The sequence below is a fragment of the Neofelis nebulosa genome, chromosome 6, assembly GCF_028018385.1.
Source record: "Neofelis nebulosa isolate mNeoNeb1 chromosome 6, mNeoNeb1.pri, whole genome shotgun sequence".
NCBI lineage: Eukaryota > Metazoa > Chordata > Mammalia > Carnivora > Felidae > Neofelis > Neofelis nebulosa.
Window position 1 is genome coordinate 62254740 of NC_080787.1, and position 22228 is coordinate 62276967.

A 22228-nucleotide genomic window follows, 5' to 3' on the forward strand; every position below is an offset into this window, starting at 1 on the left:
TGGGTTTAGTTAAAATTCTTAAAATTTAAAGTATGCCTAGTTTGTCTCAAAATACCAAAACATATTAAAAAATCAGAGCAAAGTTTGATTGTATTGTGGATATATTTATTCCAATCCAACACACAAGATCAAAGAAAAACCTGGGTGGACAAATGACAGAAATCCATTGATAAAACTAGTTGGATTGGTAAATTTTAAGAGAAGATTGTTCTGCTCCCTTTTTCTACTAGAACACAAGAGCAAACTTCCTGATGGCTTAAGTGCAGTAATTGGTACCATTTGGGAAAAATGAGAAGTGGTTCATATTCTTAGAAAAAGGTTTCAAAGCTTTGAATTTTTTTTGATGTTTGATTATCAGTATAACAGTTTTTAATAATGTAAAATAAGGTGGGGGGCTTACTTTTATGATTTTTTTCTTGTTAAGTTTTCTTTTAATTAAAATAGAAATTTGGGGTAAATTTTTAGCTTATTAAAATATACTTATAACTGGATTAAACCACAATATCTAAAAAGAACCTTTTCCTAGTATAAAGACTGGTTCATTCTTACATACATTTATTTAATGAGATATCTCAGGGGCACCTTGGTGGCTCAGTCGATTAAGTGTCCAACTTTGACTTGGGTTGTGATCTCATGGTTCGTGAATTTGAGCCCTGCATCAGGTTATCTGCTATCAGTGTGGAGCCTGCTTCGGGTACCCTGTCTCCCTCACTCTCTGCCCCTGCCCCACTTGCGCGCTCTCTCGCGCGCACTCTCTCTCACTCTCTCTCCCAAAAATAAACATTAAAGGGGCACCTAGGTGGCTCAGTCAGTGAAGTGTCTGACTGGCTCAGGTCTGATCTTGCAGTTCATGGGTTCTGAGCCCCACATCAGGCTCTATGCTGACAGCTCAGAACCTGGAGCCTGCTTTGGAATCTGTGTCTCCCTCTCTGCCCTCCCCCGCTCATGCTCTGTCTCTCTCTCAAAAATAAACATTAAAAAAATAAATAAATAAACATTAAAAAAAATAAGATATCTCAAATGTCAAATTCTGAAAACTGTCATTCTTTAAAATTAAAATTATTTATTGAGGACACTTATCTTCACTAAATAGTTTTAGTATTTAAGCTTTAATTTGCATAAATAAATTTTATGCCTTCACCTTGGGTAATTTCTGAATTGAGGTCATTTACTTGACATACTCCTAATATCTGAAGGATGGAAATTGGACTTCTAAAATCTGTTGCAAGGCAATAAATACCTGCTCTGAGTGCGTGGGACAGCAATCATTAATCTGCAATATATTTCTGCATATTGCCTCTCAGACTCCTATATCCTCATGACACTTCCACCAACTCTCAGTTTTCTCTTAGTGCCTATTGCTAGAGTCCTCCTTAATTTCCCATCCCACTCCAGGAGTGCTTTTTATGCCCCATAACCTGTTTCTGATTCTGCCAATCTCTCACTGACCAAAAATAAATATCACACCGAGTTCTAAAATGCACTGAACCACAATTACAGAGGGAACAATAAAAGTCCTTTCCTATCACACAATCAGTACTAAGCAGTTGGATAAACTGATCCAACTTCTCAGGTAGTCTGAGTCCCCAGCTCTTCAAGCTATAGCTTGTTTCAGTTACTGTAGTCATTAGCTTCTCATTGAATGAGTTTGCCAGGCTGAGTATCCTACCACAGAGCAAAGCTGCTTAGTTTCTTAAGATTGCAAATTATTTTCCAGTACTATATTTCTAGTTCATAAGTAAGTTATACTCTAGCAACCTGTTTATAAGCCTAGAGACTTGCATTCCTGTGTTTCACTGCCTCTCTTAGGTCCAGTGCAATTGTACCTAGATTGTAAGTTTCTCTTACTGCATTTCTACTAATGAACTAACTCCATCTTTCCTAACCAATATTCCCTCTACAGCTCTGGTTATTTGCCAAGCTTAAGCAAGACCCAGTGAATAGCCATTCTCAGCCTATGCCAGGCTGCTTGTAACATTAAAGATATGGTGTATCTTGGATGAAATTCCTATCTTAAGCTCCCACCCAAATCTTGGAGGAAAATCTCACTGGGTAGTAATCGGTTGGCATCACACTTTCAAATGCCAAGTACCCAACAAGCATTATGTATAGTAAAAACTGTATATTCTGGAAAAAAAAATCCCTAAGACCCCATTCTGTTCAACAGCCTTTCAAATAAATCCTCACCAATGTCCCTTAATGGGTTTGTCTGCTCCTTCCACACCAATGTCCTTTAATAGCCATTTCCTTGATGACTAGGGCTTCTAAAATAGAGCATCAGAACTAGCGGAAGATAGCACTTTTTCCATAAAAAGTTCCCATTTGAGAAAGAAATGTTTAGCATACTAACTCTATCTTAATCATAAATTCACTTTTTAGAATTCTAGCTCTAAATCCTCCTCAGACCCAGTTACTCTGCAGATGAGAAGCTGACACTTAAAATTTAATCTCAATGGCTGCATCCTATTACCTGTTGATAGCACCATTTCCTGAATCGACCTGTCCTCTGAAAACCTCTCAGGACATTCCCCATTTTAGGCTTCTGGTACAGATTAGCATTAGCTGGGTGCTCTGTTCTCCAAAAAGAGGCTTACAAACATAACTATTGCCATGGCTATACCCTTTTCCATGCAGTTCAAAGGACATGGATAGCCCAGTATTTATGCATTATGGCTTTGCATGTGAATCTTCTGCAGAGTATTTTAAAAACTCAGACCTTACTTCCAATTTGTTAAATCAGAATCCCCAGGAGGTGAGTCCAAAATAAGCATGTATTTTTAGCAACAGCACAGGAGACTGCTGGAGTCTATTGAGGAGTCTCTGAAATACTGACTTGCTTTTGGGATTCTCATCTTCCCTAGTTGTGTGAGTCATATGGACAACTGCACTCAAACTCTGTTACTTTCAGAGGTCCAGCATGATATAGGACACGAAGAAAATCTTGAGAGAAGCATGTGATCTGCAGACCTGCCCTAACTGCTATGCATTACTGTGTGACCATGAGAAAACTACTTCACTTCTATGAGCATTATGTTTTTCTTCATAAAATATATGTTCTATGATATACCAATGAACTATAATAGAAGTCCTGGAAAGGCAAACCACACTACAGAAAAAAAAAAGTGGTATCTATGTTTTCTGACAAGCCATTATTCCTTGACTGTATATTTAAAAAAGTTACAGGATCAGTAATAACACTCCAGACCAATATCTATGCCTATATGTTCATATAATCATTCACATTTATATTCACGTCAATCACATTGGTCTCTTTTGAGTTTTTGTTTCAATTATTTTTAAGTAGAGAGGATAGTTTGTTCTTTTTTTTTTTTTTTTTTTTTTTTTTTTGGTTTCGCTCTTTTAAGCACAGCAGTTTGATGAAGGGAGATTTTCTTACTCTGAGAGGGCAGCAAAGGCTGGTACCTTAAATCAAGGGAACTGACCTGGAAGGCTGTGGGACTAAGATGTAAGTGACACTAACTAGATTAAAGGCCTGATGTCTGAAGAGAGAGGGATCAGGACAAGGTGTTTTGCTTTGTGCCTATCAGATGCGGAGTGTTTCACCAGAAATGTAGCGATCTCACAGCAAGCCCTAAAGGATGGCTCAAGAGTCCCAATAGCCTGAGATCATGAAAACAAAAACTATCAGCAGCTGCCAAGTCTCTGGGACCTTGGCATGGGTACAAACTCCATGGGTTTCACACTCTATGAGAAAATCTAAAAATTGTTAAGGAGATATAAAGACCTCACCATTCAAATCATTCATTCATTTATTCATTATCCTTTATTTTCTTTCTCCTCTTTCTTTCTTCCTCCTTCCCTCCCTTCATTTCTCTCACTTCTTTCCTCCTCCTCCTTCCCCACCTCTCTGTCTCTCTCTCTCTCTCAACAGTTAAATCATTACCATCATCGTCATCATCATGAAACATGGTACACATTTGTAAAGTGCTTTATATGTGACAGTACCTCATTTAATCTCCATAACAACTCTGCTATTAGTATCTCCATAACAAAGTTGCTATTAATATGTCCATTATTTAAATGAACTGACTGAGGCTTACAAAGGTTAAGTGACTTGTTCAAGGCAACACATCTAGTGAAGGCAAAGCTATCAATCTCAAAATCCCATCCTCTTTTGTACATGCAGCCTTTTGGTTTTAAAGGGCATGCTGCAAAATTTAACCCTACTATAATCAAGATGATGCCACAGGCCACTCTCTATTATTTCAAACCAAAGTCTTTCATCAATTACAGAAAGAGGCTACTTATCTGCAAGCTGTAATTAATATGTACATATTATAACCAAGATAAGTTCAAATATTAATTGACCTGGGCTCCAGAGCTCGATTCCAGAAAGCTCTTGAAATCTGTTTAAACTAGGAGGGCAGGCCAAAAGCACAACAACATATTCTCGTTTCTGTGTATGTGCACACATGTATGCATACACATTTGCACATATGCTTGCTTCCACAAATATACATCCAATTTCCAATTCAAAATTTCTTGGAATTTCTACCACTAATGAACTCCACACAGATGAATGGGGAGTTATGCTGACATGGTTAGCACCTAATGGAGTTCTTTACTGATGGGGACAAAAGACTTACTATCCTCTGACCATTGTTCTTGCCAGTTAATAATAAATGGTTGAGGGGCGCCTGGGTGGCGCAGTCGGTTAAGCGTCCGACTTCAGCCAGGTCACGATCTCGCGGTCCGTGAGTTCGAGCCCCGCGTCAGGCTCTGGGCTGATGGCTCGGAGCCTGGAGCCTGTTTCAGATTCTGTGTCTCCCTCTCTCTCTGCCCCTCCCCCGTTCATGCTCTGTCTCTCTCTGTCCCCAAAAAAAAAAAAAAAAAAAAAAATGTTGGAAAAAAAAAATAAATGGTTGAGTCAACTTGTTCACATGTGTGTATGTATGTGTGGGTTTCTCTTACTATCTTCTTAGAAAAAATATATAAACACGACAAAATAGTTTTAAAAATAGTCTTATATAGATTTAACTAATTAAAAATGGCATACATCCAAATAGCAAAGGATGATTTTTGGGAAAAAAGGAAATTATTGTGGACTATAACTATCTACTAAATTCTCAATATAAAGTGTGAAGCCTATAAGTTGAGTCTTAGTTATAGTTATGTAAAGATAACAAGCAATAATATAAAAGTATAATACAATGTTCATATTGAAATAAGTTGAAGCTTACTCTGTCTCATAATTCTTTCAAAATAAACCCACTTATTGATGCATTTTGGGTAATATTGGCAATGCAAACATTATTGATCAGTTCTAAATCATTTTTTTACCTGGACTATTTCTGGAAACTGTCCATTTTTTATTAGAGAGTCTGAAAATGGAAAATTTCTCTCTCTGATCAGTTATGTTCTCACACAATATTTATGAAATGCAGTTCTGCTTGATAGATTTCTTAAACCTCAAAATTCAACCATCTGTAAATCTCACTTGTCTATAATGAGTCTTGGAATAAGGAATAAGGAAGAAGGGAAAATATGTCTGAGCTTCCAAAATAGATTTTACAAGTCCAAAGTTATTAAATCTCATGTATCTCTTTACTCAGGTGGATCAACAAATATTTTCTCAGGTTCTGTTTACTTTTACTTTGCATATAATCCTAACAGACTTGATTATCTATTTCAAGGCCATGACAGATTCAAAACAGATTAGAGGGGAAGAAATGGGGTACTTCAGACAGGCATATTCACTGTGATAAAAATTTACTATTGAGGAGACTATATTGAAAGAATTGTACAAGCCATCAAATAAGTGAACTAAATTTTTATATTAGTCTTGGATTATACAAGAAGAACAATTTTGTTATCTACTCTATTATAGAAACAATAGAAAGCTGACAGCCATCATAATAAATGTTATGTTAAATTATTCTCAATAAACTCTTAAAGTAAGGATTTGTATAATGAGAGGTAGAGGTTTGGGTAATAAAAAATAAGCAGATTATACATAAACAAAAATAGGTTATTTAGAATGGACATGGCAAAAGGACTTCATTTTGTGTTACATCATTTCAATGCCTCTTTTATCAATGTGTTTGGTTGTTAGCTAATGTCTCAAGATTTAGATTAAACTTTTGGCTGAATATTCACTACTGAAGATGTTGCAACTAATCAAGTGGATCAAAACACTTAAATAAACCTTTGTGACTGTAATTAATCAGTCATTGATTATTTTTAATACTTTAAATACAATTTGAACCATTATACCCACCCTCTATGAAAAACTATAATTTCATGCATAAGTTTTCTGATTAGCAAATGTCAATACACAAAGTGTCACTTCACTAAGTTATTACAAAAGAAGAGAAAGCAATATATTATTATATCCCTCACAAAATGATTGGAATGAAAAAATTATATTTATTCTTTTTGTCTTAAAAACAAAAGCACTAAAACAGATGGAAGAATACAAAATAAAAGATACAATGAAGTATGCTGCTAAAACCTCAGAGGATAAATCTCTCGATTTTTCAAACCATTGTTTATTTCTTTTTTAAGGGGCTAAATTGCGAGTGTCAGTACAAATGAAACAAAAACCTTCTGTGCTCCACTTGTGATATCACAGACGTTTTGAGCTAGAAAATGCCATCTAGATACCCAGCCCAGTGATTCTCAAATATAAGTACACATCAGAATCACAAAGAATTATAAGATATCCAGGTACCAGATGGATCCATCTACTAAATCAGAATTTTAAGCATATGTATTTTCAAAGGCAACCCCCTGGTTAAGAGCAATTGTGTACAACTCTTTGATTTTATTGAAGAAACTGATAATCAAACTAAAAAGTCTAATAATAAGTACTTGCTGTGTATATTCTGGCATGTAAATAAAATGGAAAACTACATTGTTCTTAAATTAATAAAATAGTGCCAAATATAGTGGACAGTGACTATTCTATCAGTTCATTTTATGGTTCCAATAAGTTGTGACTTGTAGTAAATCATAGAACAAATCCATATCATTGTCAATCTCCAAATCTTCTCTCTAGCCTTTTGTTACTCAAAACTTACAAGATATTTAACCTAATCACTTTTGAAAAATGAATAATAAAAATTCTCTTTTTTGGAGGTTTACTATTTCAAATAACATTCTACAGGACCCACAACTTAAAAGCAATACTAATATACAACACAGCCATAGTAGAGATTAAACATAAGAGCTAAAACATTTGAGAATTGATAAATTTTTTCATCTTCCTTTATAACAGAAGTTATTGAGAATAAAATTGTCACTTTCTTCTTTGGCCACAAAAATGATTTTTTATTCTCCATCAAGAAGTATTAGGCAGTTTGGTGTGTTTGAAAAATTCTAGAGCTCCCAAGCTCTGACACTAGGTCAGAGTCTCTGTTACTCTCCATTAAGTGAGATTAAGCAAATCTTTATGGAGAGGGAGGGCATGAAAGAAATAAAGGGTTTTGTATTTGGCCAGAGAACGGTTGGACGGATTCCACACTGATGGAGGGTTTGTAATCCTAGAGAGAGAGCAGAACCAGAGGTTTTACTGGTTCCCATTGGATATGTTTAAGGGACAACTGGGACCTGACTACTAATTAGCTAAGCACCATGCCCTTGAGGGATGCAGAGAAGGTCCTGGGAGCCAAATCTGGTATGAAAGGATTGGAATCATTTGGCAGATTAACTCATATTTGAAAGGAGCATGGGGATGACAAAATGGGCATGTCAGTAGCAGCCAAGATGAACTAAGGGGCAGAAGTTACTCCCTCATGATCCTCTGTGTTTACTCTCCAATCCCAAAGGGAGGAGATAGGCAATTTCAAATGACAAATGTGGATTTTTCAAACATATGGTGGTGAAGGTAAAGGCAGTTTTATTTTTCACTAGAAAACACATAAATTCAGTTTGGATTTTGCACTGGAGTGTTTGGCAAAAAACGTATATCTGTAGTATACTAGCATATATACTATGTGTAAATTTTAACATAGTTGCATATGAATAAAAACTTTGTCCTTTCCAGGTTTGTTCTACTGCACTAGTTTTGCTTCTTCACTGTAATCAAAATTAAGCATTCATTATTCATGTTAAGATACAGAGGAAAATGAAAGTAAAATGAGAGGGGAAAATACTTGAATAATTTGATCATACATATTTAAATAACCACAAAGAAATACTTATTCTCAAATATAACTAAGAAAGTTACATGAGAAAATAAATCCTATTCTACCCATTCTTAACATTTGTGTCTTATTATGTGTTGAGCATTTAAATGTTTTCTTTTTTCTCTCATTGATTTTTTAGGTTTACTGAACCATAAAGAAGGGAAAGAAGAAAACTGGCTCATTGTTACAAAATACTTCTCATCCTGGTTTCAAAGTCTTCTGATTTTCTGCTTTTTATCTAAACTCGTAGTCATGATGCTACATATAATCGTAAAGAAATGCTCCAAATGTAAACATGCTAATTTAAAGCTACACCCATACCAAATTCAAAGAAGAAGCAAGCCTAATGTCAGTGGCATTGCCTGGGTGGGTTTGGAAAGGTCTGCTCATAAAAACAAAACAAAACAAAACAAAACAAAAACAAACAAACAAACAAAAACAGGCTGATGACTCTTACAGCCAAATGTAAGTGCCTTATAGGTTGAATAAAGTCATCTTTCTGTTTATCATAATTATTAAATATTTTACAGAAACATCACCCTCCATGGTTTTCTTTTTCTTTTACACTCCAAAGCCTTCAGCATTTCATGGTTTGTCTTTTTCCAATATGTTGGTGAAAGATAGCAAATATGAATCTCAAATTGGACTTTTTCTTCTTCTTCTTCTTTTTTTTTTTTTTTGATTGATTGAGAAAGAGAGAGAGAGAACAAGAAGAGCCTGAGCAGGGGAGGGACACAGGAAGAGGAAGAGAGAGAAGCCCAAGCAGGCTCCACGCCTAGCACCAAGCCCCACACAGGGGATTCCATCCCACAACTATGAGATCACAACCTGAGCTGAAATTGAGTTGGGCGCTCAACCAACTGAGCCACCAAGGTGCCCCTGGACCTTGCTTTATTTCAATTATTATTATATTTTTTTAGCCAGGCTTTATTTAAAAATTATGAGTTTTTAGCTCTTTCTGCTTTTTTTCCTATTTATTATTATAATATATAATGTATTACTTTTTAATTATATAGTATTTATCCTACACAAAAATCCAATATTTAATATAATATTGGTGTAATAGTTAACTTGGCAGACTTGAACTCAAAGGAAAGACTGACCTTTTAACTGGGTCCTGGAAGATAACCTCTGAGCATTGGAATATTCTGCCTGAGAACAGTGTCCTTGACACCTAATGACATAATATATGTACACATTGTGAAATGCTTACTACAGTAAGGTTAATTAACACATCCTTCATGCCACATAGTCACTGTGTGTGTGTGTGTGTGTGTGTGTGTGTGTGTGTGTGCGTGGTGGTGTTGGTGAGTACGCTTTATATATACTCTCTTAGCAGATCAAGTACGCCATACAGTACTAACTATAGTTATCATGCTGTATATCAGATCTTTTTAAAACTGATGGCTTATGCCCTTTGACCAGCGTCTCCCTTTTCCCCCCAACCGCCAGCTGCTGTTAACCATTCTACTCACTGTTTCTGTGAGTCCCACTTTTTAAAAATTCTTATTTTTCTTTATTCTGATTATAACAATTTCTGGAAGTAGGTATTAAGACTTTAAACTAATACAAATCTAGAGTTAGTTTGAATAGCTACTAACTGGCAATTTATAAAATGAATGAGAGAAATACTGTACTTGGAAGTTCTATTCTTTGATATGATAGTTTCTAAAGCTGCAGTCCCTCTGTCAAATGATTGGCTTAGTATCAGACAGGTAAGCTGTGGCAAAGTTAGGTCTAGAACTGGAGTCTCATAGTTATGGGTATGAAGTTCTTTCTACTAGAATAAACTTCTATTATTGCTGAAGTTATTGCTTAAATCCTAGCCTAAAATAAAGTTTAACTGCTATGGAAATTAAATGACTTACCTGCAAGTAAAAACAAACAAACAAACAAACAAACAAACAAACAAACAAACTCTGACTCAAGCCATATTAAAAAATAATCCATAAGTGATCTCACATTATTAAATCCAAGGGATTTCAGTCAGGAATTCAACAACTGATCAAGCACCAGGTTTCTTATGTCTTTCAGCTCTGCCACCTTCATGGTCACTCATCATTTGGGAGACCCTATTCTCTTCCATGGGCTCTCAAAAGGGCAACAATAATTACAAGTATAAAATCTAGATGTTATGGGGTGCCTGGGTGGCTCAGTTGGTTAAGCATCCAAATCTTGATTTCAGCTCAGGTCATGATCTCATGGTCGTGAGATCGAGACCCACGTGGGGCTCTGAGCTGAACATTGACCTGCTTGGGATTCTCTCTCTCCCTTTCTCTCTGCCCCTCCCCTGTTTGCACATACTTTCTTTCTCAAAATAAATATATAAATAAACATTTTAAAAAAATCTAGATGTTAGAGGGCTTGAAGAGGTCACACCTACCTTTTACTTAACATCCTATACACAGGTAAGGAAGCCTTTTCTCAGACAGAATGCCACTCTTATCTTAGAGACCAGCATAGAGTCACAGGGCCCACTGTTTCAGGATTCCCCCAAAGTGGGATGGAATTACTATGACTAAGACAAAGCATCTGATAGGAACAAAGACAAAGCAACAGGGCCATATACTTAATATATACTTAAATGGTATCTAGGTATCTGATACACCATCCGTTTCTGGTCATGGCCATCTAAACATTAATTATAACTCTCCATTTAGATGTCTGCCTTCCTTATGGGAAAGAAACCACTTGCCACAAATTATCCTTTCATTGTAAAAATAAACAATGTCAGTACACTGATAGTCAAAATACATCAATGAAAATGAGTCTGTCTTTCAAAGCATTTTCTTCTAACTTCAACTATGGTAGTCCTTTGTGAAAATCAGCTTTGTTGCTAAAGGATAAACTATAAGCCTGTACTAGTATTGAAGCATTAACCTGTGTTGTATGTCATTTATTTCCTGAAGCCAGTCAGTGAAGCCACCTTGAGTAGATATTTTTTATGTCAGGCTTTCTGATAAATGAGCAGCCTGAAGGGATCCCATTGATTTGCCAACTGTGTCACAGTCCGTTTAAGGCAGAATGGCACATGCTTATGACAAAGGTGATGACAAATGGATATGTACTGAAGGGACAGCACCAACACAGATGAATGAAGGAGTTGATGGAAGTATACAACACAAGATAGAAAGCAATATCAAATTTAAGATTATAAATGTCAATGAAATATATAAAATACCTTGAATTATATAAAAGTAGGTACATATAAGACTAACATCATTTTTAGAATAATTCTGAAATTTAACAGAAATTCAGTATTACTAAGAATTGTAAATCCAAAGAATGAAACTGTTGCTTTATAATATTTACATCAACTATACATAGGAGTGGATAGAACACCTTTTTATTACTATTAAGTTAAAATAATATTGCTTGAATTTCTTTTTTCTAATCTTAATCAGCATATATATGTATACATATATATGTATATCTCAACATGACATATAGACAAATGCTAAATATATTTGTATGGGTTAATTTATGCTGCCCACATTAAGGTACATTAATAATATTCATGGATACTAACGAGATGCAGATCTTTGCAGGTAGAATTGTGCTCACAGGGATTCAAGATGCAGTCATCAATGTCCTGTTCACATCTCAGGCCAGCAAAACCCGGTTTGCATAAGCAGGAGAAGCCATTAACCACTGAGAACAAGAGAGAAGAGAAAATAATATGTCTTTAATAATGGTATGGGTAATGCTAACCATTCTAAAGAATGTTGTATTAAACTAAATACATTTCACTTTTAACCAAAGAAAATGTGAATTCACAGCTCTCTACAATATTTTCTAAATAACTTTTGCTCAGTTCTATTTAGCTTAAAACTTTAATTTGAAATTAGAACCATCACAATAAACATTTGATAAGTTCGCAAAGCAACAATGAAAATATCCAATTTTCTTCTTCTTTCTTCCTTCTCCTCCTCCTCTTCCTCTTCCTCCTCCTCCTCCTTCTCCCCTTCTCCTTCTCCTCCTCTGCTTTCGTCGTCATCGTCGTTGTCGTCGTCTTCTTCTTCTTCTTCTTCTTCTTCTTCTTCTTCTTCTTCTCCCTTCTCTCTGTCTCTCTGTCTCATCAGTAAACAATACCTATGATAAATAGGCTACTTTTGCATCAATTAACTTTTCCTGGACTGTTTTAGGTTTAATACACAAGAAGTTAACTGGTTGTTAAAGTTTGTGTGTGTGTGTGTGTGTGTGTGTTTGTGTGTGACAGGTTACATTAAAGTGGGTATGTCTGAAAGTTGATATTCAACCACTTAAGCCTTAGTTAAAAAGAGCTTTCACATTTCATCATGATCTTTTAAAAGTAATAATCAGAATCCGTCCTCTATTTTATCATTAATGATAGAAAAAGGACGGTCTCGGAAGCATCTCAAGGAAGTGGTGACAGTATGAATTGCAGATAGAGCAGGCAAGGATTTATGGCTGCTTTTAGTCAGTCCCTGGGTTCTTCATTATTCCTGAGACTTAGCGTGTAATCTACACTGCCACTCTGCCTCTGTGCATGTATCTGCTATTGCTTTCATTAAGTGTTGAGGTCCTGGGTGGCAACAGCATTTTCAAGACATTGTGTGGTAGTTAGCTGGCTTCTAGACTTCTGCAGCCATGCTTTTGTACAGCACTTGTACCTGGGCCTTTAAAGAAAATCAGTCCACAGCTGTCAAGAAGAGACAAGGGAGACACAAGAATGGCAGCCCTCTGGAGAGGATTTTATTTTACTTTTCATGTAACATAGCATTCTAATTTTTAACATCTCACTGAATCAAAATAATTAATAAATATACAAGTAGAGTTGTAAATAAATTAATGAGAAAGATGAGATCAGTTATGCTTCCTTATATATTATAGATGGCATTATATATGTTAACAAATTAAAATTAAATGTTATATGTAATTAAGACATTATAAAGTATCATCAATCATAATGGTATTTAAAAGTGTTAATGATTATAAATTCAAGTCTGGATACTGATGCAAATTGGCAAGTGACAAAAAACCAGAGTCAAACTAACTTTCTGTGTAGATAGAAATATTCTCTATGCAGATTGATGAATTATTTTAAAAGAAAAACAACAACAATAGAGACATTTAAATTAGCAAATCTCTGTCTGAAAGAGATTAGTGTTAGGAAATAAAGTTTGCTTTTATTATCAAGAAATACGCTTTCTGAATGTTGACTATTCTGGGCTAAGAAGCTAAGAAAAGAAGCACATGAGAGCTTAGGGAATTCAATTGGATACTACAGGGGAAATAAATAAATGTGCATACATAATTGTTTAAAATTTAAACCAAAGAAACAAAAAAATGTTTTTTTCCCCCACATCTAATTTGTTAACTATGGGCTATGTGGTAACTTATCAACATTTTATTAGGAAATACTTTTTAAGAATATTACCTGGTTTGGTTTTATTGTTTTTACCAGAAAATACAGTCACTGTTTTTATTAGTTCTTCTTTATAACTATTCCACACTCTTGATTTGAATTGAAATTTTCATCAGATAAGCCCTGTATGATTCTGGATGTATTTTTATACTTAAAAATATTTAAATATACACCAAACATCATATATTAGTTGTACTGAATCAAAGCTTCGATATGACAAAACTTCATGGTGAAAATACAGAGATATTTTAATAATGTATTGCCAATATGGTGAATAAACACGTTTGAAAGTTAAAATTGCATATTTACATTTTAATAATTATTTCTCACATACAGTCATGTAATAAATACTGAATCAGGAATTTTGGCTTACCAAATTATTTTATTTTTGAGAAAATGTTAAGAATATAATGTCTTAGAATTAAGCTGATAGCTATTAACATGTATAATCTAATTTTTAATAAATGTTTTGGTTCTCTGGTAGTTAAATCTCAAATTATACTATGGATCATTCTATTATGAAACAGATTAATATATCAGGTATCCAAAGTTTACATTTTCCATAATACATTAAATATGACCTCCAAAATTTTAATAGGTAGCACTGTATTATAAGTAGCATATTTGAAAGTATATTTTGTTATTGTATAAGGAATTATGAGTTAAAATATTTTAGACCTTTTTTATTTTTTATTATTATTATTTTTTTAAGTTTTTAAATTCCATATAGTTAACATACAGTGTGATATTAGTTGCAGGTGCACAACAGTGTGATTCAACACTTCCATACAATAGCTGATGCTCACCACAACTTACAAAAATCATATGAATATTATAAATATAGGTCACTTGGAATATATCAGAACCGCCCTATATATAACCATATATAACCGTTATCCTAGGGCTACCTAGATCTAAAAATGTTGCTAACCACTCTCTGAGGCATACCATCTATTTTGTAGTGAACATCGGAAATTGAAAAGTCATTCCCAGCATCCCCAAATACCTATGGGCCTGAGGTCAGAAATATGATAATAGCGATTTCTTTCTTTTCTTTTTTTTTTTTTTTTTTAACATTTATTCATGTCTGAGACAGAGAGAGAGCATGAATGGGGGAGGGTCAGAGAGAGAGGGAGACACAGAATCTGAAACAGGCTCCAGGCTCTGAGCAGTCAGCACAGAGCCTGACGCGGGGCTCGAACTCACACACCGCGAGATCGTGACCTGAGCCGAAGTCGGACGCTCAACCGACTGAGCCACCCAGGCGCCCCAATAGTGATTTATTTCAAGGTAATTTGAAAATACAATTTTTTATATTCTTTTAAAAAATTTTAATGTTTATTTATTTTTGAGAGAGAGAGAGAGACAGAAAGACAGAGTGTGAGTGGGGGAGGGGCAGAGAGAGAGGGAGACACAGAATCGGAAGCAGGCTCCAGGCTCTGAGCTGTCAACACAGAGCCCCACGCGGGGCTTGAACTCACAAGCTGTGAGATCATGACCTGAGCCGAAGTCGGACACCCAACCGACTGAGCAACCCAGTATTTTTTGTATTCTTAAAAATACAATTTTTAAAGTGACAAAATCTGAAAGAAGAAAAAAAAAGAAAAGAGAAAAATGATGGTAACGTCGGTTCAAATCAGGAGTAGCAAATAGGTGGCCCACAGCCCCAAAATGTATCTTCCTTAGCTTCCATACGTGTTAGAAGAGTTAATTCTACATTAATATCTACATAGATATTCCAGTTTGCAAGGGCCCCACTACTACCTGTTGTTTTAAACTTGGGCTGCCTCACTTAATTTGAAAAAAAGTGAGTCATATTCCTTCATGTCATACATTTGCAAAGCATTGCTTTAAAGAAAATTAATTCATAATTCAGTAAATTATACCATTTCAAAATAAAATGACTTTCTATTAAAATGTGTTTTTTCCTTGATTACATTATCCATTTACTGAGGGATCACATAAAAATATATTTTAAAGAGGTAAAATAAAACAAAATAAGATGGACAGCTTTTTGTCAACATCCTTCTAGCTCTTTCTTTCCTCTTAATGCCCCTTAGCCACATCCATTTCACAGAGCTATTTTGTGCCATTTTGCCTGTGTCTCCATAAAAATTATCCATCTTAGGCAGGTTCTTCCATGGCTAAATCTATGTTTTGAAAAATGTTATGTTTATTTATTTTTGAGAGAAACGGAGGGGGCGTACAGAAAGAGGAAGACAGAGGACCCAAATTAGGTTCACTGCTGTCAGCACATAGCCCGATTCGGGGTTCAAACTCACAAACACTGGGATCATGACCTGAGCTGAAATCAACAGCTGCTTAACTGACTGAGCCACCCCAGGTGCCCCAAAATCCATGTTATAATACCCAATATTTGTTTTTCTTTCTCCCCTTCATACCTCTGATTTTTCCTGTTCTTCCTATCATCTTCTTTTTCCTCTGTAAATTTAAAGGAATACATATTCTGGTGGGAGGAAATGTGTGTGTGTGTGTGTGTGTGTGTGTGTGTGTGTGTGTGTAATAGATGGGATAAAATAATGATTTGTTTTAAGTCACTGAAAATAGTGCTTCCCCTACCTACAAATAAACACTCTTAAAAACCTACCATTAAAAATAAAGGAAAGAAAGGCTAATTCTAACATTAGAACATAGAAGCCACATCTCATTACATTTTCTCATTTGCTACCATTATGACTTATAAAAATATAAATGATTCATCAGATGTGGGGGTGTTTTGTGAAAATAACGGGGTTGGCTTTGATATTCAGGGCAGGATAAAGTCAGTAAATAATCAAGGTTGCATACTGAGTTATTTCATTACTATGTCAGATTCTAAGTTGGACTACTCTACAGGAATTGCTGCGGCTGAGTGAACTCACTGTCATAGCAATAACCGTGCAGGCAAGGGCTGGAACTGCACTCATTGACATTGATCTCACAGTGTGGACCTGCAAAGCCTTTCCCACATGGACACTGGTACCCAAGAGAAGACATTTCCAGATTCATTGTCTCTCCACACGCAGCTCCATTCTCACAAGGATTACTAGCCTCACAAGGCTCCAAATCACAAGAAGAACCTGAAAGGAAAGAATCAGAGTGTCAGTGTTTACTTAATGAACAAATCCCCCTGACTGCTGTCAGTTGCTTGGCATTTGTCTGCATAAATGCATTCAACTTAGTCTCTAGGCAAAGATTCATAATTCTCTTCGATATTATCATTGTGATTCTCTCTCTCTCTCTACATTACAATTTAAGAAAGAAATGTTATTTATGATTTCTATGCTTCATCTAACAAAGTACCAGCAGGCAGCAATGTTAAGTGACAGCATTTTTTAAAACCCCATTTTGTTTCTTCATACTTCATACCTCTTGTTCAACAATGTTCTCTGAAGACATTGCAATTAAAAAAGTACATTATTGATTATTTGATGCTCCCTGTGGTTTGTTTTGTTTTGTTTTTTGTACCCTGGAGATTGCTATCACTATAAGCTTTTCTTGATAGATTTGTTGCTATACTCAAAATAAGTAAACAATGAAAAAAGAACATTTTGATAAGGCTTTAATCTTGAGTAACACCTCAGCCCTGAAACTAAGTTTTAAATTTTACTCAGAGAATGTATCTACATGAAGCAATTGTCATTGGGTAAAATATGCAGAAGTATTTGGAGATATAAGTAAGATGGCTGACCCAAAGTAATTCAAAAATGAAGCATAAACAGCATTAAGTTGTTCAACAAAGCAAAATCATTATTCAGGTGTCAGTTTTCCAGACATAGTAAAAATATTTGTATATTAACTATTTGGCAAGTTTTTAAATAATAGCATTCATTCACCAAACATGTAGAACATATGTATACTTCTAAGGCTTCTAAAAGTGCCTTGCTGAATACCTGAGAGAAGAACATATCCAGCAACCATAAGTCCTTTAACTGCTCAGATTTTCTTAGTAACTTCACAACTATAGGGATGAAGGGATGATAAAATGAACTGGGATAAGAGAGAAAGCTTTCAAAGTTTTTGAACTACAGTGGTAGTTGGAGAAATTCTAAAGCCTCAGGATGCCTATGGTTCTCCCAACTTTTTTTCTTGATAACAAGAAAAAAGGTAAGACAACCTAGCAACTGCTGAAGATATCAGCAATGTATAATAGTGAAAGACTTAATATAGTTAGTGCCCATAAAATAAGAGCAAAAGAAACTGTACTAAGTTGAACACACAATGCTTCAAGTTCCAAATACAGTGAAAGAAGTAAAAATAAAAACTACTTCCAAAGAGCATAAAAATAAGTAGTTCCTTAAATTAAAACATCTATTATGTGGTTTTATTTTTTCAAGAGCTATCGTATAGTGTGGAGAATTCAAATAGGAACAAGACCTGTTCCTTCTCCTTAAAACATTAAGAAATTGAAGTATATTGCAAATGGTGCATTCCTAGATACTATTTTATCATAATGAAAGTATTTTCTTTGCAAAATAAGAGAAATGACATTGAACAACATTCACCAGAAACACATAAAACAATGAATTATCCTTAACAAAAAGTTCTCATGCATACCCTTCTTTCTAATTACCCACTTCTAAATATTTAATTGTGAGAATAGGTGTTTTGCTTTGCTCATGAGAAGTTAATTTAGCTTGTCTCTTTCATAAATAGTTGCATACATATAATCCATTAGATTGCTGAACAGTAATTTATACTCATATTTGAGAAATCACTCATGATATTCTCTTTTACAGAATACTCAGGGGTTCACTGTACCTTGAATACTATGTTCACTGTACCTTGAATACTGCACCATGAATACTATGATTTGTATATTATTAATTCACTATATAAATACTTAATGAACCCCTACTAGGTGATGAACAATGAGGTAGAAGTTGGGGTTATAAACAATGAAGGCTCATATAAGCAAGTAAATCAATGCAGTACAATAAGTGGTAAATGTGGTCAATTTCTCATGTTAAAGAATCACCATAGCAGGAGGAATTCTAATATGCCCTCCATAATCCCCACCCCCAGGGTACATGACCTGTAGAATCCTCTCCTTTTGAGTATGGGTGAGATTTGAGAATGTAATAAAATATCACTCCCATGATTATATTACATTATACTGCAGAAAGGATTTGTGGAAATAATTAAAGTCACCTGATCAGATGACTTTGAGTCAATGAAAAGAAAGATTATCTTGGGAAGCTCTGACAAAATAAGGTGTGACTTTAAAAGAAGTGAAAGGCATTCCGATTACCTGGAAGGGAGAGGAAATTAAGAAAACAATCTCATTTACAAGGACAGCAGAAATTATAAAATTCCTACAAATAAACTTAATCAAGGAAAGAGATGTATTCTGAAAACTATAAAACATTGATGAAAGAAATTGAAGTTGAAACACATAAAAATGAAAGATATCACATGCTCTTGGGCTGGGAGAACACATATTGCTAAAATGTCTGTACTACCCAAAGCAATCTACACATTTAATGTGGTCCATATCCAAATACCAACGGCATTTTTCACAGAACTACAACAAATAATACAAAAATTTGTATGGAACCAGAAAAAAAAAAAAACCAAATAGCCCAAGAAATCTTGAAAAAGAATAAAACTGGAGGTATCACAATTCCAGATTTCAAGATATACTACAAAACTAAAGTAAGCAAAACAGTATGGTCCTGGAACTAAAATAAACACATAGATCCAGGAAACAGAATAGAAAACCCAGAAATAAACCCAAAATTATATGGTCAAATAATTTTTGACAAATAAGGAAAGAATATCCAATGTTAAAAGACAGTCTCTTCGACAAATGATGTTGGGAAAACTGGACAGCTACATGCAAAAGAATGAGGCTGGACCACTTTCTTATACCATACAGAAAAATACACACAAAATGTACTGAAGACCTAAATGTGAGACTTGAAACCATAAAAATCCTATGAGAAAGTGCAGGCAGTAATTTCTCTGACATCAACTGTAGCAACATTTTTCTAGATATGTTTTCTGAGGCAAGGGAAACAAAAGCAAATATAAACTATTAGGACTACCTCAAAATAAAAAACTTCTGCACAGCAAAGGAAACAGTTAACAAAACTAAAAGACAACCTACAGAATAGGAGGAGATATTTGCTAATGACATATCTGATAAAAGGTTAGTATCCAATCCAATTAAAACATGGACCAAAGACATAAACAGATGTTTCTCCAAAGAAGGCATACAGATGGCCAAGAGACACATTAAAAGATGCTCAATATCACTAATCATGAGGGAAATGTAAATCAAAACCATAATGAGAAAACACTCCACACCTCTCAGAATGAGTAAAAAAAAAAAACAGAACAAAAACAAACAAACAAACAAACAAAAAACCCCACAAGAAACAAGGTTGGCAAGGATGTGGAGAAAAAGGAATCCTTGTGCACTGTTGGTGAAAATGCAAACTGGTGCAGCCACTGTAGAAAACAATTTAGATATTCCTCTAAAATTAAAAATACAATTACCATGATCTAGTAATTTCACTACCAATAGGTACACAAAGAATGCAAAACACTACAGGAATCAGTGCTATCTATTGGCTCAATGGAATCTTTTTTCTATTCATGCAACTTTAACAAAGAACCTATCCAATGACACTTGCTTTTGCCTCCTTTTGAGGATTTTGTGGAAATGGGACATTGTGTTGTCACTAAACACATTCATCACTTGCACTGCTACAGCCTTATTCGGGTGGTGCATTTATACAAAAGTTTGCACTCTTTTCCATATTTTACACATCTCCCTAACCTCATTTGAAATAAGGAATTCCTCAGCCTTTTTCTCCTTCTCCTCTGCAGATGAGGTGCAGATGTAGACTTCTTATCAAATCTTGCAATTTCGGCCACTCCCATACTTTGTTAGTACCTCTCGATGATTTCCTTCTTAAATTCCACCATAATCATCTCCTTCTTATCGCCTTTCTTTTCATCCTTTTTCTTAATGGGGGCCATTGTATACACTTGCACTGATGCTGACTACAGTACAGTATTAATAAACTCTTGTCATACACTGTATTTAATGTAACTGACAATACAGTAGCAGAGGAAAGGGTCTATATCTGCAGGCAGCCTGACCTAGAATGAAGCAAAGCATTCCTAAGCTTTCTTTTATATGGAAAAGCAAAGGACTATCCATAGGTGCTTTGAAGTGACAAAAAATCCACTAGTGTCAATTCTGGGCACCTTCCTATGTTCTATTTCTGCCAAACACCACAGCCTGAGACTGAGCTTCTGAGCATGGGAGATGATCCCCACAATCCTGCAGCAAGAGAGAGAAAGAACCATTGGCTCAGTTGTGATCATGTGACACTCAACGTCACGTACTACCCATATTGCAAGACATTGCTCATTTATCAAGTTAAAATTTATTAGAAATAAACAAGTTACTCACAATCCCAGAATCCCAGATTTTAATATATATATATATATATATATATATATATATATATATGAATATTACTACTCAGCCATAAAACATAAAAAACATGAAATCTTGCCATTTGCAACAATATGAATGGATTTAGAAAGTATAATGTTAAGTGAAACAGGTCACTCAGAGAAAGACGAATACCATATGATTTCACTCATATGTGGAATTTAAGAAATGAAAGAAATGAACAAAGACAAAAAGAGATAAACCAAAAAAGAGACACTTAACTATAGAAAACAAACTGATGGTTACCAAAAAGGAGGTGGTCGGGGAGGATGCGTGAAATAGGTGATGGGGATTAAAAGGACACTTATGATGAACACTGAGTAATGTACAGAATTGTTGAATCACTCTATTGCACATCTGAAACTAATGTAACACTGTGTGTTAACTACACTGGAATTTTCAAAAAATGATGTTAATATCTTACAAAGGTGGGGATGAGTTAAATGAAATTCACAAATTTTAAATAATATCTCTCAGTTTGGGACAAGATCATACAATGCTTTTCGGTCCATAGGATTTGGACCTATGTGCATTAAGAGGTCATTAAAATCCTTCCTTAAAAAGTGGTAATGAAGTATACTAAGCCTGTTCACAGTAAGAATTACATTGCATTTCCAAGTTGTACTTAAAAATGTATGCATAATGTTTATATTTTACCTGAGGTTTTATTTTGCTGAAAACTGTATTTTGTTGACACAATTTAAAATGGAGAAGCCATGGTAATATGCATTTTATTTGCATACATAGTTGGTGGGAAAAATTAAAAACCTATTTTCATTAGTTTCCTTTTACAACTGTGTCATCAATTTACAAAATCCCAAATGCTTATGTTCCAACTGAAGTTGTACTGGTGGTAGAAATGTATGTTTAACTGAACTATTTTTCCTCTAATTGAAATTTGCATCAATCAAATTAGTATGCTACTTTCAAGTGTATGAATCACTTTTAGTATCAAGTTCTCTATGATATTGTTAAACTCAAAGGAAAATACTGTTTTGGAAGCTTTGAGTGGATGTAGATGTTTATGAAAATGTGAAAATGCTAAACATGCTCATAATATGAGTCTATATTAGTCTAGTGGTTTGAATTTTTTATGACGATTTAGATAAACTTAAAGAAAAATGCTTAAAAATTCTTCAGTGATAGCAGAATTCAGATATTTATAAAAAATGTTATAAATAGTAAATAACAGGTTAGGTTAGGTTACATTTCTGTTAGGAG

At 34.7% G+C, this 22228-nt stretch overlaps 1 protein-coding gene across 1 annotated transcript in view; it reads right to left on the reverse strand.

Annotated features, from left to right (window-relative positions):
• Positions 1-22228, reverse strand: part of LOC131515421 (protein eyes shut homolog) — a 319079-nt gene that overhangs the window by 213839 nt on the left and 83012 nt on the right. The window contains exons 2-3 of the mRNA XM_058736158.1: positions 16419-16616; positions 11677-11798 (exon numbers count right to left, since the gene is read on the reverse strand). Of these exons, the coding sequence (XP_058592141.1) occupies positions 11677-11798; positions 16419-16545 (249 nt within the window). The 5' untranslated portion in view covers positions 16546-16616. The remainder of the gene's footprint in view (positions 1-11676; positions 11799-16418; positions 16617-22228) is intronic.